Raw genomic sequence first — 18,606 nt, forward strand, 5'->3', positions numbered from 1 at the left:
TTAAGTTAGTCCCTTTCTTAATGAGGAAATAAGACAATAAATGCTTCTCGATTTGAGAGCGTTTGCAAGGGGATTTGTGTTTGGTTGGTTGGTGGAAAATGATTCGATCCCCATAAATGAGGTCTGCCCTTACTATTTATAGTAGGGGAGAGCTGTACCTCAATTAGGGTACAATGACATGTGTCGTAAAGGGATTGAGCCTTTGCTGATCATTGCAAGCTTGACACGTGACAAGCCTTTATAGGGCCACGTGTCTTAGGGGTATTTTTACCCTAAACAGGTAGTATCAAAAATGATATAAAAGGCAAATATAAATAGAGTAGTAGTGTAGTACCCTATTTTCACTACGAATACGAGATCTCTTAGCTTGTATGGAACAAATACGAGTACATTATTTGCTATAATTTGGTTTGATTCCCTCATAATTATTTTAAGATCTTACTATGTATTTATCAATTGAACTGGAAAAATTAAGGCGGATTTTTACTTTTTACTAGTTTGATAAAAAGTAAAAACCCCTGTTAAATACGAGTATCTAAATTCCAAAAGGCCGGGTATCATGTGTAAAACTTATATGAAATGTCCAAAAAAATAATTTTAAATTTAAAACGCTGGTATATAATTTCAAATAGCTGTACGAAATATCTAAATTCCAAAAATTAAAATGTTCAAAAACTTACATTGGATGCTGTAAAGCTTATTTCTAAACTTAATAAATACGAGTATATTTTATACACATTGTTTCATATGTCAAAACACTTTAACTCCATATAAAACTTATGTGCGTTTCATCATAATCCTAGTGAGATGTGACCCACATAACACAATATCGTTCATTAATTTAAAATTGAATGTCAATATAAGTCAAACTCACAGTTTATATCGAATTGACCACTGTATAGTCAGAACTTGACTTAACTTTCCTACCACAATTGACTTTTATAATCAAAGTTATATTACATTTGATTTTATACATTGCAATTCAAGTTGTAAACACACAATGATGTACACTTAACAAGTTAACATCAACAACACCAAAGCATTCATAGCAAACAAATTAAAAACTTAGCCTAATGGTAACGAACTAATGATTTGACCTCATACCTTAAAGGTCATGAGATCAAATCCCATACACACATTATCACCTCGCCTAGATTTTACTTCGTACTAATGTAAATAGGTTGGTAAATGATAACACGAACATTAATCTTTGTAATAACTCTAGAATTTACTACAATTTATTTTATCCCGTATGTGATATAATATTTATTTTCTTATGTGTTAATTAATAAGAGTAAAAGGTTTAAACACAGGTTAAACATAACAATCAGAAATTACCCAAGAGAAATGTCAAAATAAATACGCGCCAATCACCCAACCCCATTTTAACATTCAAGAATTTTCCTTTGCAACAAAAAACATAAAAAACACATTGAAGAATTTTCCCGTGGTTAACATTCTAACAGCACATAACACGTGTCGAAAAGGAAGTGGTCAGGTACTTTCTAGAATGTCACAGAATATGGGAGAAACCCACACACCAAACTTTCCTTCGCACTAATTATAAAACCCCAAATTGCTTTCAAATCCAATAAATTTGGTGCATTCTTACGACTTTCTCTCTCCTCCCCAACTAACGCTTGCTCAGGTAAAACTCCCTCTCTCTCTTTACAAATTTGATTGAAATTAGGTTTTTTGAATGCTTGATGATGACTGATTGAATATTTTAGGGAAGAAATTTTCATGTGTAAACTACGATCGATCTATGCTTAATTGTTTTGCTATGCATTTTTTTTTGGAGTGATTTGTAATTGGATAATTAGTTTCATCTTTTCTGAAATTGCGATGAAATTGCTTGAATTTGAGTTTATATTAGTACAATTTGCTTGTTGTAGGTAATTGATTTTTTTTTTTTCTTTTTCTATGGTGTGCGAGAGAGTTCGGATTGTTTCATATTATGATTGTGTGGTATGTATATTGAATGTAGTGTGATCAGTGCTTGTGTAAAGCGCATTGTTGTAATTGTAGCTGCTGATTATACAGATTGCGAGTATTGTAGATTTGATGATGATAATTTAGGGGGTGGACATATGGATGCACGCTGCTAGTACTGACATTGGTTGACTGAATTTGTGGTACTACAAATGTGTGGCTGTGGGTTGTTCCTAGGACAGAGTAGATCTGTGAATTGTTCACTGCTAGGTTTGTAAGAGACTAAGGTGTTGTTTGGTTGGAAGATAATTTCCTTGGAAATGGAATTCCCTAGGAAGTATTAAAATGAAGGTGTGTTTGGTTGGAGGAAAATAAGCTAAACATGGGAAATAGCAATTCCAAGGGAAATACAAATTCCCACAATTCATGGGAAATTACTCACCAACTCCCCCTTGGTGAGTTGAATTTCCTAGGAAATGCAATTTCCTATTGTGTCAACCAAACAATTTAGCTTAATTCCTTTTCCTATAGTGTCAACCAAACAATTTAGCTTAATTCCTAGGAAAATCACAAGGGAAAAAATTTCCCATGAAATATAAATTCTCATGGGAAGTTAATTCCCATGTGAACCAAATGAGCACTAAGAGTTAAGGTTGAAAACTGTATTTGGTGAGCAGCATCTTGAATTGCTGGAATTTCTGAACTTGCTTGATGCTTTGATTGATAATGTTATTTGTTACGATTATTATGAAGCTTTAAAGTCACAAACTGGCTAGATTAAGCGGTGGCAATGTCGTTTCTGTAAACAAATGATTAAGATAGAAAGCTGAACTTTTTTGCCAAAGACCCTGTCTATTGTGTTATAGGAAGTTGAAGTATTAGGACAATCTCACCTTTTAGCCTCTCAATAATGCTGAAGTAATCTTAGTCAGAGTAATAGCTATTTTTGTTTCTGGCTTCCCACATCCTTTGCTTGTTTCGTGTTGTGTAACATCTTTCTCAGAACCACATTGCCTTCATCCGTTTAGCTGTCAGCCTCAGTCACATGTTTCGTGTGGTTGCCAATGGTGGTTTACAGGCTGTTTGTCACATATTTCTTCTCTACCATTAGGTGTTCGACGAAGTCTAGTGTTTTTGGTCCAGTCACTGCCCCTTCCTCGTCAAGGCTACTTGACCTACGGAATTATGCATAGTCAGGAAACAATAAGTCACCTTACTCCTGATCTAGCTGTCTTCCTCCCATCTTTGAACCAAACAAATTCTGGAGGGAAGTGGCCAATTCTAACTTATTTCAGGTGCCACCTTTTCTCCCAGGTTTGAAGTTTTTTCAACCACACAATGCATGTCAGTAGTTTCCAAAGTTCCAATTGCCGTATGTGGAGCATTTGAGCAGCAAAAATCCAACGCTCTTGCCCTTGCACTTGTATCACTTTTCACACAGCATACTTTTGGGATAATTGAATTGAAGCATCATTTTTGATTTTCACTCGCTATCATTGATTCACTGGAGATGGGACGATATTAGCATATTTGTATTTTAATTTTTTTCTTTTTTTTTTTTTTTTTTTTTTTTTTATATCTTAACCTTGGGTGAAAGAGAGATTATTGGATGAATATATTGTCCTTTACTTATAATTGATTTTAGTCTTAAGTTTAGGTCTCCTATTCATTTTAGTAGTTCAAAAGCTTATTGACAGACTCTACTATGATTTTTTAGATATGAAGATCTATGCTGTATTATGATGCTACTGGATGCTAGTGGTTGGTTTAACTTCTGATTTGGTTTTCATAAGGAATAAGATGTCTTTATTGTACTTGCTTCATAAGAGTTCCTTAGTAACTGGGTCTCTCGCAATAAGAGTACTTTTTAGTGATTGGCTCTCTCGCAATATATTAGGAATGGGAGAACATCATAGGAGGTCTTTGAGACATTTGTGCCTAAAATATGGAGTGAAGATCTTAAATACCGGCAATTTCTTCTTTTGGGTATATGAAATCAATTCTTGAATGGGATTTAAGTGGAGACACAACCCTTTTAGTCCTTTAGCTGCAGTAATTTTTTAAGTTCCATTGTTACGCAGACAATCAGTCTGCAAATTGTAGAGTGCCTGTTGCATTTGCCATTTGGGTTTTGTAGTACTGAATGACTTGTTGTTATACTAGTATGTCCAGTGTTTGTTTTCATTTGAAAGTGATTTTTTCCCCCTAATCTGCAAACCTATGGGTCATTGTCTTTTCGAGTCATGTTATATTTTTTTAAACTATAAAAAAAACTAATTTCTTGGCAATCCATAATAACTGTCCTTAAAATATTATCAAAAGGGGTTCTTTAGTAAACTAAGTCTTTCGTTCTTGGGCATAAAAAAAGATGAATACATGACTATTTCACAATAGCATAGGCATTAACATGTCTTTCTTGGGACTTGCGGCACTTCCCTTTACCCAGCTTTATGGTATTCTACTACTCTGTAATATTAATAAGCCCAGATGGCATCACACTTAAAGTGTGGTATTACATGTTTTTTTTTTTTTTTAATTATATTTTTAATTTTTTTTGGTTTGGTTATGTGAAGCATTGGGTTGGCTTTTGGCTATCTTCTTTTTAGTTTGATGTTGCTGGAGCCTTATGCAGCTTTGATAAACGGAATTTTTTTTTGTCTTTTTTTCAGGGCTGATTATTCTGGTTGGTGATTTTTTTTGAGGATGGCTGAAGTAAGGCATCAACCAATGTCCAATGAATTACACTTCTTTCTTGGTATTATTAATGTACTAATTTTCAAGCAATAGGATGGTGCTGATCTTGTTGTTTACTTGTCATGCTTACAGGAGGGTCACAGAGTCACTTTGAATGTCTATGACTTGAGCCAGGGACTTGCTCGGCAACTTTCTACCACTTTTCTTGGGAAAGCCATTGAAGCTATATGGTATGTGTCTATGTGATATGTTGTATACTTGGATCTATCACAGTAAATAAGCGATCCTATAGTATCTGATTTGCAACTGCTCTATTTAGAATGGATATAGTAGTACTTTCTTTGTTTCATATTAGTTGACACGTTGTAGGCATGGTTTTCCAATGCATGATGTCAAACATCAATACCTTCAATTATCAATATAGTAGGCATAAAATATAAATAGTTGATATTCAGAAAATACACTTCAGCTGGTTGAGATGAATCTAACTAGAACTTTCATGACTGTTTTTATAATTATGTAATTGTATATTACAAAAGGATGTCAAACCACCTTATGTGAATAGTGCTGAAGTCTAAACGTTTCCACCAATATGAAGCAGAGGAATCATATCATAACATGCTTAACAAGGAACCATTTTAGTTGTAGACTACCATTTTTCACTAATAAAATGCAGAGGAATTTTTTCATAACATATTTAACAAGAAACCATTTTAGTTTTAGACCAGCAAATACTTGTGAAAAGTAGTGATCTGTGGTGGCTTTGAAGTTCTCCTTTCGCTTGCCAATGACTTTCCGGTGTGATGAGACGAGAGATGGGAAGATCTTTAAGGATATTACTTATTAAAACTCCAAAACAAGAGATTAATATAGATAAGAACCTTTTTCAATATTCATGCTTCTTAAGGTACTCATGTGATGAGGAAAGAGATAGAGAGAAACTGCTTACTATGCCAGAAAAAATGATATACTACCTCCGTTCCAATTTATTTACAACATTTACTTAAAATAAATTGATACTACAAATTATTTGCAACAAATGCTTTCTTTCCTTTTTTACTTTTCATTTCTTTCTCTCTCTCTCCTCATCACATGCAACTTTATTTTTCTCTCTCCATTTACCACTCACAAACAAATTTACCTAGATTTTGATGAATGTCACATCGTTGCAAATAAATAGAAATAGAGGTATTATAATTTTTTTTTATATAATAATGTAAAAAATCTCAAAAGAGACCAAAATTAAAACTGTAAAGATAATGTCTACAGAGGGAGTATACTTGCCCTTCATCTGTATCACACTGCAGTATTTAGGATGAAAGAATGCGGAAATACCATGGATGGGATTGTTTTGAATCTTTTGATGTAGCTAAAGTGCAATATAGGAAATCTGGCTGGATATCTTTTTTTACTTGAATTTTTCTATTTCAGGCACACCGGAATTGTAGTTTATGGTAAGGAGTACTTCTTTGGAGGAGGAATACAGCATGCTCCTGCTGGATCAACACAATATGGGACACCAATGAAAGTTGTAGAATTGGGGATCACATATGTGCCACAAGATGTGTTTGAAAGTTACCTGGAGGAAATCAGTGATCGTTACACTGCTGAAACTTACAGTTTACTTTCCCACAATTGCAACAACTTCAGCAATGAGGTTGCTCAATTTCTTGTAGGAACATCCATTCCAGATTATATTCTTCAGCTTCCTAATGAAGTTATGAGTAGCCCCATGGGTGCTATGATATGTAAGTTGTCATTCCATTACATTGACTTGTATATCATTGCTGTGTCCTTTTCTGTTATCACCTTAACTGTTTTTGCTGGTGCGTCCTCTCTTCTCAAATCTGTCCTTTACCATTCCTATGTGTACTAAACACTGTTTTGTTTTAACAACTTTATGAATTTTATTGTTGATGATTGACTTTTTGTTGAATTTAGTGTTGTTGAGATCTTTTCAAAATGATTTGCATTTAAATTATTTCATCCAAGCTGATTCTAGACTAATCTGGTTATTTTGGAGTTCTGTGACTTGTTTTCATACTTGGTATCCCTCTGAATGTAGGCTAATGAAGTTATGTGGTACATTTCTGAGATTTTGTTGTGATATTGAAGTATATTGATTTATCAAAGCTGAAGTTCTAAATTGTGTTATGAATATATCAATAGTTGATGTTTGTTTATTTATCAATACTTGATGTTTGTTTATATCTATCAATAGTTGTTATTTTTATTACCTAACCAAAGCTGACGGACTTTGCAACCTTTGTTCACAGTGCCTATGATTCAGCAACTAGAGGCAACAATGAAAGCAGGGGCGGTTCCTCAAGCTCCTCAGTTCAGACCATCATCATTGGGGCAGGCCGCAACAAGTGTTACTAGCAGTCAGAGCAAGTCCTCAAATGTGTCTGCCAAAGCAACCGAGAGCAATAGCAAATCTCAGGAGCAATCCGACAAAAAGGAGGAAGCAAATACATCTCAGAAGACTCTAGATAAAGAAGTGCCTCCTGCTGTTCAGCCAAAGGGAGCGCAAGACACATCGGCTGATCCAGCAGAAGACCCTCTTGGTAATGCCAGAGGTAAAGTGCAAGAGGAGATAACCAGAGAATTTGCTGCTCTCATGGCAACAGGGACTCTGAGGGCAAGTGAGGCCGCTGCTCTAGCAACTCGTAAAGTGATGGAGAGATATGGAAAGTTAAATGTTGCAATGTCTTAGAAACAATTATCTTATTATCATTTTTTTAATTTTATTTTAAATTTTAACTTAATTAAATCTATATGATAGATTGCTACATAGCTTTTTCCCTGTTGAAGTGTAGTAGTGTAGTATTAACTGCTTTGACACATTGCATTGGATACTGGTTAGTCATTTTGATAACGCTTTAATTCAAATTCATAGAAAATGCAACTATATTTTTTAAGGGAACTATTTGATCTTAATTGAACTAAAAGGTTTCTTTACTCTCAGTTAATGTTTAGATGTAACTTAGTTGAATTAAATTAAATTTATCTACCAAATGTAAAAATTTATTTTAGTTATAAATTAAATGTGGGTCTTCTTAACACTTGTCTAAGCTTAACTAGTTAGATTTATCAACTCTCCGAATTATATGGAGTTTGAGTGGCTAAATTATAATCAATTAACTCACGAGAAAAACAATTCAATTAGTAATACAATTTTGAAACAAATCAGGTCAAGAAAAAAGTGATTAAAAGCATTCTAGCAACTTAGCAAGATACTCAGTCCCCAATGAGGTCTAACTAGAACAGAATACCATTTATTAGAACGAGTATATTGATTAAAATAATTCGATTTTACATTTGATTATCTTAATGTGAGACAATAAAGCATCTGTTCTTGTAGATACTCTACCAACAAAGAAAAAAAAAAAAACACCTCAAGTTTCTTCTGATGTGAGACAATAAAGCATCTGTTCTAGTTAGTTTTGATTTCATAGTTATCTGCGATTTCATATTTTCATTGCAGTTCAACCAACTGTTCACTCAAAATTTTCCAAATGTTGGATTGTGTTCTTTCTAATTTGTCAAATGGGTGAAATTTTGATTTAGGGCAAATCCATCTTAGCCAACTCCCAAATATCATTCTAATGTTAATATTTTGATTTTTGAAGATTCATAGTGAATAGTGACCAATTTTGTGCCACACATATAACCAATCAAGTACATTCGAGGTAAATTATTTGAAGATCAACCAGCAATGGCTTAGTTATATTTTTTTTTCTTTTTACATTTCATAAAATTTCTTGATAAAAATTCTTAGTAGCATCTATATGTCACTGAACTATATCCACAAAAAATAGATACAAGGCTATCTAGTGTACAAGTGTAATGGACTCTGAGTAGAAGTTGAAACTGTTCAATAATGGCCAAGCATTGGCTGAAATCTAGCGTAAATCTGCCTCTGATGGAGAGGTAGAACCATTTCCCGGGATGGTGTTCAGCATACTCTGGCAGATATCGAGTGTAATCCTTAGAGAAACCTAAAGTTCTTCTGTGGTGTCTGATAGGACATGGTTCTGATGGTGAGTTCTGTTTTCTAACTCCAAGGTAGCCTCCTCGGACTGACTACATACATCTGAAGGAATATTGATGCCAGCAAACCCAGCCATGACAGCTGCAGCTCCAATGTAATCCATTGCATTGGGAGCGTTGCCCACCAGTGTATCAACCAAAGCTGCCAAAGGTACCTGAATTGTGAGACCAGCCGTTGCCACTGTTGTTGTCGTCAAAAGAACAGCTTTGGCCCACAAGTAGTCACTCAAAACATTATCAAGCAAACCTGAAATTAGGAACACGGTAACATATTTATCAGAATAATGTTTCATTTTTTCTTTTAATTTTTTTTTTTTTTTTTTGACGCAATGTTTCAACTTTTTTGGAACTCACAGGCTACCAAGCCACAAAGTGCTCTAATTCAACTAATGCATCAGTCTTTCGGACACCAAAAGTCTAAAAGGGTGGTTAGGATAGTGGGAGAGGGAAATGACCTAAAACACAGTTAACTGCAGTTACTACACCAGAGCATTTCAATGAACAACCTTAGACACTAAGCAAGGACTTTAGGAAATAGAAAAACCTTGCAATTTTCCCAGCCAAAATAAAAATAAAAATAAAGAACTGGACATGACCCTCAGCATTGAAAGGGCAAGCCGGCAAGGCATAGTCTCACTAATCACACAACCTTCCAATGCAACTTATCATTTGAAAACTCTCAGATCTGCCCCAGGAGAATGCAAAAAAATTTAAACAATTCACGAGTGCTTGCTTGCCGCCTAGTCATGTGAAATTCTTTCAAACATACAGCACCACTTCATAAGTTCATGTCAAAAGGCAGAGTCCTTCATACAATGCCATGACCATCCTCAAATCCTGGCTTTTTCCTATTTCCTTTTCCATTTTAATAACACGTTTCAGATCTAAGGCGTACAGGATTTAACCTTCATAGCTAATTAGTTTAGATAACTTTAATAAGTTCATAGATCAAAAGCTAATGAGTTTAGATAACTTTAGTTCAGGATTTATTAGTTCCTTGACGAGTATAAACAAAAAAATTCAGTCTAGGGCTAACAAGTTTAGGCATGTTCAAATAAGTTTTGTAAGTTCAATTGAAATAGGTGAAAAAAAATTCAAACATGATTTCTTTCAAAATCAAAATCTTCTAAATGTTCTGATCTGCAGATTCATTTCATTTCACACAGCTGCTAATAGCTAAAAAGTACATTGCAAGTGCTTCGATGCGTCCATTTTTTTGGTAAGTATAAATTTTTGTTTAGTAGCTCAACTTCTCAAGTGATGATACAAAGCAGGGGAAAAAAGTCCACCATAGATCAAGGCAATAGGAAAGAAGAACTCAAATTTCGCAATACATTAAAAAGGGACTTAATAGGAAATAGGAATTGCCCCATGAGCAAACACCATTCGCTCCCATAAAATACCCCAGTATACACCAAAACACCCACATAATGTCAAAAAAGCAACCTGCCACAAATGTTTATGCCCCTTTCTCCTAATGAACTTCATAAATTATATCAGCAAAGTGTAGATGACCTTGAAGAGTAAAGGGGGCGGTCCAATGCAATAACAAATAATTCCATGTCTCCTAATTAGCAAGACATAACATACACATGAGAGGGGATAAATCGCTTCTGTGGTCTCTGAGCTTGCAGATCATCACAAGTACTAAGAATTCCCAGATAAGCAGCACTAATAAAAGCCCACCTGTTATGGAGCCTTAGCCTTTCAAATGAATTTAGAAAAAGGGGAGGATTGTCAATTTGGCGTTCTGAAGGTGGATATAAAAGGAACCCAGGAATCAGTCTAAAGGATTCCAAACAAGGTAGTAAGCTACTAAGTTCAGCGAGTTTCCAATCATGGAGATTTCTTCTAAAAAGAAATTTAAAGAGTTCACTTTTACCCACCCAAAAGTGTTAATTAGGAGTATATTTATTCACGAATTTGTCAGCTGAAAGAGAGGAGAAAAGGAACCAAAAGATGCTATCCTGCTCAAGAATACGCCCGATATGCTCTATATTACCCTTGTATTCGACCAAGGTAAAGAAGATTAAAGAGAAATGAATGCAGTGAAACAACTTCCTTGGGTCTGTAATAAACTATCCTAAGGAAAGGGCAACATGGTTAGTCTAGTATTATTAGGTTAAAAGTCTTTAGCTTTAGTATAAATAGAGAGAGGGAAGAAAGGAAAAGGTAGGCAGAATTTGGAATGAATCATTTTGAGAGTTGTGACCTCAAGTCACTATTAGTAGAGTAGTAGCCTCAAGCTACCTTGGAGATTTGCAACCTAAAGTTGCAACTCCGGTAGGGTGTAAAAATCAATCTTTTAATCAAATCAATCTTTTTCTCTCTATTTTCCTGTTATTTTGTGTGAGTAATTTCGCAGTACTTTCAGTCTATTACAGGGTCAAAATAACCAATCTGACATCCTGTTATCACATCCAACCAAGCCTTAAGATTACTCTGTACCAGGCATTAGCATAAACGCCACTATTGCTTCCGATTAAGAACCAAATATATTTAGAACCAAGGCCACCCTCGTCCTTAGAGCTACAAACACTATTCCACAACACAAAATGATCCCTCTTCCCCTAAACTATCCTTAAACACAAAAAACTCACAATAAGCCTCTTGAGTCTCCTAGAAACACCCATAGTAAGCTTAGAAAGGGAAATAAAAACAAAGGTAGATGGGCAAGGTAACTTCCAAGCAACCTTTTTAAACAAGTAGGTCCTAAAAAACCATGAGGATTATTCCCAAATGGAAGGTGTAAGCAGGAGGTAAATCACAACAAATACAGCCAGCCAAAGAAGAAAGCCTAAGGACAGTGGGAAGGATATAAACTCCAGAATAAATCAATGCTTAGAGCTGGGAGCAACTCAAAAATCTATGAGACATCCCCACCCCTTCCCATTCTATATGAAAACCATAAAAGGAAAAAAAAAAACAACTCTTCTCCCATAGAAAGCATAAAATTGAAAGAGGATCACCCTGTCAAAGCCTGTTTCCCCGCAGTTTAAATTGTAAAAACAAAAGCTCCCTAGTTCATTTCCTCCATGGATCACAAGTAGCCACAAACACCTCTTAGGCTGTCCTTTTACTATCACTGAAAAACACGAAATAACCCTGAATCCATCTCCTCCAAAGGCCAAAACCCTTTAGATCAAACCAAAATCAAGCAGTATATTTTTGAAAATACAGTGTGACACTAGGGCATGTAGCCAAGTCCAAGTAACAAACCCATTTTTGAATCCTACAAACTAAAATATACTGAGTATGTGGTGATGGCTGGCTGACCTCAACAAATCATACGGTCAAGGAAACATAGAGATAGCTCAGATCAGATAGGTTGTCATAGTATGCAATAGACAAACTTTGATGACTGCCCTAAGGCCTGTAACCTCTGTTATTTTCTAAACCTATCTATCTAGGCTTATTTATCGCCTCTTGGGCCCTTAATTGAATCCTCATCGTTGTAAAACTGAAAAGTTATTTATGGCAAGTAGGATCTGAGCAATAAGGAAAAAGGTGATACAGGATCCAGACTGTGTACAAGATGCATCGTAGATATAAATGCTAGGTTGATTTACCAAAGGAATTTACTTTAACTACTATCTGCAAGACATGTATTTTGTACAGCTACATCGCAATCATCAATGCAGTATCTCACTTATGTTTTTAAGAGGTGGGGGAGAGAAAGAGAGAGAGAGAGAGTGGGGGGGGGGGGGAGTTGATGTAAAAGCAGATAGCTATGAAAGAAGGATCATGTGTTTCAACTTCAGGCTTTGCATACATGCAAGGAAGACATGGATAACCCATCAAAAAAAGAAAATTACTTGGAAACATACCTTTGCCTATAATCAAGCCAAACTGCTTCCAGGTAAATGTGGTAAAAAATTCCACCTTAGCCAAATGCAATACAAGCACAACAGGTAGGAAAATCACCATGTTGAAAAATCCCAGATACCCCAGAAACTGTGCCATGCTAGCTTGACCGCTTTTCTCATCATCAGGCAACTTTTTACGAAGGAGTGTTATATATACAGCATATAGACCAGCTGAAGAAAGAGACAATATATCTCCAAGAATAGGATTCGAGTTGATTGCACCCTTTCCTGCTTCCTTGTCACCCAAGCTGACAATAATTGTTCCTCCCATGCAAAGAAGTACACCCATGAGCTTCAACCAAGTGAACTTCTCGCCCAAGAATGCCAGAGAGAGCATAAAGGTGAAAAGGCTAGAAGACGTGCTTAAGATTGTATTTGACTGCAGAAGTTAGAGATACAGTTTAGGCACCTATGCAATGTTCTTCAAACATAACATATAATCAAAAAAAGAAATATATCCAAGAAAGTGAAAAGGAAAGGACAAAGATGGGAGGATTTGTTCTTACAGTGACTGTCGTATACTTCAGCGAAAGGTTAAAGGTAAGCTGTGCCAAAAACCAAAATGGGCAGATCAATAGGCTGACTCTTGCTACCCTAGAGCGTGTCCAACGTCCCTTTGAATCTAGTTGTTTATCAAGATCTTCATCAATTCTAACTTGGCCAGGCAAATCATTTTCCTCTTCAAAATTTGGCTCAGGACCAGATTCTATAGAGCTTTGATTAGTTTCTTCTTGGCTAATACCTAAATGGGGATTTAAACCACTTGTAGGCTCATCTAAATCACTTTTCCCAAGAAGGACAGCCTCCTCAGAACGAGCTAATTCTTGCAAGCCAACTTCTACTTTTTTCCGCCAAAAGCAAAATCTCCCATTATAACCTTCCAAATATCTTGAAGCTTCCACAAGAGGGATATAGACTATAAACAATGAATTACAAATGTATGTGATGAGGAAGGGCGAAATTCCTTCATCAACAACAGATTGAACCACGTAGCTAGCAGCAATCCAAATACCGGCCACCGCCACAATGTATATCAAACCTATAATCCATCTCGAAACCTCAGTTCTCATAGTCCACACACCTAAGCTACAAAACTCTCTAAAACTAGAGATAGCATCAAGCCGAAATACCCAATTACCGTCACACTCAAATACTACAGCCTCATTATCATTGGTGTAAACAACGAATATGGATCAACTATCACCTGAATTATGCAGGAATTGATCAAAAAAAGGGGAAAATTACAGTCAAAACATAGAATAATTATAACTCAGCACCAACACAAACAACAAATTAATTTTAGGTCCAAGGAAACAAAAAAAAAACTTAATACTACACTGTTAAAACAAGGTTATGATTCAGTGAAATACATATACCCAGAAAAACGAATTAAGCCGAATTTAGCAAAAAGCACAGAAACCCTACTAAAAAAATCAAATCTTTTGCATTGGGACATAGATTATAGTTTTGATAAAAAATCTAAAGACCCAACATATCAAAATCAAATATAACGCGAATTGCAGCATAATATCTTCAAAAATTATAACTTCTATAAAGATGAACATAGGGAAATTATCAAGTTTAATTAGCATTAAATAAAGTACGCACCTGTCTTGGGTGAACCCAGAAGCGATTGCTGAATCAGAAAGATTAAATTTTTTGATTGAATGTCGGTAGAAAATAAGAATTAATCGGAAAAATTGGGGAGAGAGGGTGATCTGGGTTTGATTCAATGTAGAATGTTCAACCATGAAACTGATGAAAAAAATTAGAGTACGGAGTATTTTTCAAGTCTAGTTAAGTAATAAATTTTGGGTTTGAGATAGATTGTTATTGTCGTATTGAGATCGGAAAAGATGGAATTTTAAGTTTTATTGGCAGGAAAAGTTAATACTCCGTACCTGTTCACGGATCGAAATCCGATATCCGATTTGATATCCAAATCCCATTCAAATATCCAAAATTTTTGTATAGATGTTTCGCATATCCATTATTCAATACTTCCTCTGTTTCTTAATAGATAACACAGTTTGACTTTTGCACTATTCACAAACAACACTTTGACTAGCTTTTGTGATTTGTAGCTACGATAAAACATAATCATGTGGGATCTTGTTTGAATCGTCTTAATGTATATTTTATTAATATCCACTTTTTATAATTTTACAATGTTGATAATGGGAGATATAACTCGTGAAAATTCTGCGTTGGCAAATGTGATAAAAGAAACGTGTCATCTATTAAGGAACGGAGGAAGTATTAAGTAAAATTAATTATGATTATTTTCTAAATTTCACTAATTTTACCGTTTTTTTTATCACTGTACAACATATTTTAACAAAATAGTAGTCTTTTTGCAATAAAAATTATCATCAAATATATTAAGAATATTATAATTAATTAATAATAAGGATTAGTTTTATATGAACAATTTAAATTTTTATATATATTTCACTATTTTAGCCTTTATATTTCGGGTATCGGATATCCGAAATTTTGAAAATCGATATCCAAATCCGCATCCAATATCCGCTTTGTATTATCGAATAATACAATAATACGATCCGCAACCGACCTGAATTTTTGGATATTCGATCCGAATTTTCATACTAGTATAAGAAAATAAATAAATTTACTATATTAACGTTAGTCCTCTACTAGTTTCATTGTGTGTAATTTTTTTGATGTCTCCCACAAGTTTTGAATCAACATGTTTGATAAAGCTACCCACCTTTAGGAATTGGGCAAGATCTCCAAAATTGATTTCTTACCAAATTTATACATGGTTTAACAAGTTGTGTAATATCTTCAATACTATAAGTTTCTAAGTTATTATTGTTAATTCGTTAAGTACAATTTTATCCATAGTTATTATCTTCAATATTATCTTATGTGACGACTACTCCCCAAAGATAACACAACTAACTTCCAACTGTTTGGAACTTCATTTCCTCAATTGAAAGGAAATTAATGTGAAGAGAAATGTGTATAAGTCATAGGTTTATACATATTTTTAATATTAAAGTTGAGGCCAAAATATTATTTTGTAGGAGAGAAAAAAGGTATACATAACAAGCAAAATTTACGCTCATTTGTCTAGAGATCGCCGCCTGACACCATCCTTAACGGAAATTTTCCCTATTGGGCGGACAAATTTAGAAAATACTCCTTATATTCTATGTGCAAACATGCTAGTTCTACCCTATAAGGCATGAAGCTGCCCTATAGGGTGGACGATAAAGAACAATTCGATTAATTGTATTTCCTTATTTTGTTTTGAGGGATTGTGCAGTGTTTCTTAAATTCACTTGTTATATTTCCAACCTAGCATCTCATGAATGTAATTACCACCCATTTTCCCATTCTACGCTGCCTTCTCTGCAGAAGGTGTTAGGGTTGGTGAGTGCACAGCGGAAGCGAAGATGTGTTTGATTGAGAAATATAAACTAAATTGATAATTGACAAGATAATTAATATAAATAAACACACGATTTTATACAACAACGAGCACTTTTATTCCACTATTCGAAAGTATGAGAGTACAAGAACCCTTGAGAGGGTGATTATTACAAGAGAACTCTCACTATAAGAAAGTCACAAAGGAGTATTATGATAGTAGTGGAATATTACAAGGAGGGAGAATATTTTGTAGAAAGGCTTGTATTTGGTATGGCTTCTTGTGTTTTTGTGTTGTGTTGTTGTTGTTATGCCCTTGACCCATATTTATAGGTGAGGATGGAGGCTTCTAGATTTTTATGGGAATTTCTCCATAATTATGGCTCTTAATCTAGAGGGTTCTACTTTTAATATTCTCTAGAATATTCTAGGAGATATTAAAGTTGTAGATAACTCTAAAAAAATCAAGTGTAATCTTCTCTTGATTTTTAAGGAAGCTTCTAGATTATACTCCATCAATATAATGGGCTTATAAAATTTGGGCCATACCCAACAATCTCCACCTTGGACCAAATTTTATCTGTGCGCTCGTCGTATGTTACTTGGACCCGTATTATGTGAGCGTTGTTGCCGAGTCCGGATTGAGTATGACGAAGCCATAATAGAAGATCCTTGTAATACATAGATATTTCTATGTCTGATGGCCTTCAATATTTCTTGAGCACCCTTGGAGACTTTGAGTGCTCCACCTTGAGCCGAAATCTTATATCCTTTTGAGTCCAGAATGCCAACAGAAATGATATTCTTTTTCAGATCAGGAACATGATGAACATTAGACAAAGTCCTGATCACACCGTCTTGCGTCTTGATCCGTACGGAGCCAACACCACGAACTTTGCAATGATAACCGTTACCCATTGTAACAGTTTTATTCTTTACCGGTTGATAGTCGGTAAAGTGAGACTTTTGAGAACAAATATGGTTGGCAGAACCCGAATCAAGTACCCAATCAGAATTTTTATTTCTTCTTGGTGAAGTAGCTAAGAGAACTTCATCACCGGACTTTATTTCTCCAAAACCGGCTTCTGCCGTCTCTTTCGGCTTTTCCTCTTGCTCTTTCTTTTCGAGCTTTTTATTTGCAAACCAGCATTCTTCAACTGTGTGCCCAAGTTTCTTGCAAAACTTGCAAGATTTTCCGGATTTGTGTCCATTAAATTTGGACTTCTTATTGGTACTTTTACTACCGTGTGATCTCCCTTGTATACTTAAACCTTCGGCATTTTCATTAGAATGAACTTCAAGGTCAAACTTTTCTTTTGAGAGTAAGTGAGATTTAACATCCTCAAAAGAAAGAGTATCACTATTGCTATAAAGCATAATTTCCTTGAAGTGTTTATACGAAGGTGGTAGGGAGACAATTAATAACACGGCCTTATCCTCATCTTCGATTTTAATATCTAAATTTTCCAGATCAATTATAATTGAATTAAATTCATCGAGATGAGTTTGAATAGAAGTACCTTCGGCCATTCGAATTGTATAAAGCCTTTCTTCAAGTCGAAGCTTGTTAGCGAGGCTTTTAGTCATATATAGTGACTCTAACTTCAGCCATAGGTCAGCTGCTGTGTCTTCATGGACAACCTCGCGCAGTACCTCCTTGGTTAAACATAGTTGGATTGCCGAGAGGGCTTTTTCGTCCAACTCTTGCCATTGCTCGTCTGTCATTGACTCTGGTTTTTTAGCTTTTCCATCCAAAGCCTTCTTTAATCCGCTCTGTACTAGAACGACTTTCATCTGGACTTTCCAGATGCTGAAATTAATCTTGCCGTCAAATTTCTCAATCTCGAACTTCGTGATCGAAGACATCTTTAATGTGTAAACACTCTAATCAACCTTTGGCTCGGATACCACTTGTTAGGGTTGGTGAGTGCACAGCGGAAGCGAAGATGTGTTTGATTGAGAAATATAAACTAAATTGATAATTGACAAGATAATTAATATAAATAAACACACGATTTTATACAACAACGAGCACTTTTATTCCACTATTCGAAAGTATGAGAGTACAAGAACCCTTGAGAGGGTGATTATTACAAGAGAACTCTCACTATAAGAAAGTCACAAAGGAGTATTATGATAGTAGTGGAATATTACAAGGAGGGAGAATATTTTGTAGAAAGGCTTGTATTTGGTATGGCTTCTTGTGTTTTTGTGTTGTGTTGTTGTTGTTATGCCCTTGACCCATATTTATAGGTGAGGATGGAGGCTTCTAGATTTTTATGGGAATTTCTCCATAATTATGGCTCTTAATCTAGAGGGTTCTACTTTTAATATTCTCTAGAATATTCTAGGAGATATTAAAGTTGTAGATAATTCTAGAAAAATCAAGTGTAATCTTCTCTTGATTTTTAAGGAAGCTTCTAGATTATACTCCATCAATATAATGGGCTTATAAAATTTGGGCCATACCCAACAGAAGGTATTGTCTTAATCACAAAGGTACATAGGCAATTACACATTCCTCAATCAGATTTGAAAGTACACGCCTGGCGTACAGAACGTAGGACACTGGCACCACAACAGCAAAGTATTATCAACATTGTACTGCATTGCATAATATATAAGTTGAGCTTGTTTAACTTCTAGAAAAGACGTTTATTACTGT

General features: G+C 35.1%; 2 protein-coding genes across 2 annotated transcripts; one reads left to right on the forward strand and one right to left on the reverse strand.

Moving 5' to 3' along the window:
* Nucleotides 1–1,549: 1,549 nt before the first annotated feature.
* On the forward strand, nt 1,550–7,547 carry LOC110731850 (desumoylating isopeptidase 1-like). Its single transcript, XM_021911747.1, has 5 exons — nt 1,550–1,648; nt 4,602–4,644; nt 4,759–4,856; nt 6,058–6,374; nt 6,903–7,547. Exons 2-5 carry the CDS (start codon nt 4,636–4,638, stop codon nt 7,340–7,342), a joined length of 864 nt encoding a protein of 287 aa, XP_021767439.1. The 5' UTR covers nt 1,550–1,648; nt 4,602–4,635; the 3' UTR covers nt 7,343–7,547.
* Nucleotides 7,548–8,108: 561 nt separating this feature from the next.
* Nucleotides 8,109–14,466, reverse strand: LOC110731849 (thiamine-repressible mitochondrial transport protein THI74-like). Its single transcript, XM_021911746.1, has 4 exons — nt 14,154–14,466; nt 13,052–13,749; nt 12,507–12,924; nt 8,109–8,926 (listed from the first exon to the last, which is right to left on the reverse strand). The coding sequence occupies exons 2-4, from the start codon at nt 13,613–13,615 to the stop codon at nt 8,628–8,630; spliced, it is 1,281 nt and encodes a 426-aa protein (XP_021767438.1). The 5' UTR covers nt 13,616–13,749; nt 14,154–14,466; the 3' UTR covers nt 8,109–8,627.
* Between the last annotated feature and the right edge of the window lie 4,140 nt (nt 14,467–18,606).

This window comes from Chenopodium quinoa, unplaced genomic scaffold (genome assembly GCF_001683475.1).
Source record: "Chenopodium quinoa cultivar QQ74 unplaced genomic scaffold, ASM168347v1, whole genome shotgun sequence".
NCBI classification, from domain to species: domain Eukaryota; kingdom Viridiplantae; phylum Streptophyta; class Magnoliopsida; order Caryophyllales; family Amaranthaceae; genus Chenopodium; species Chenopodium quinoa.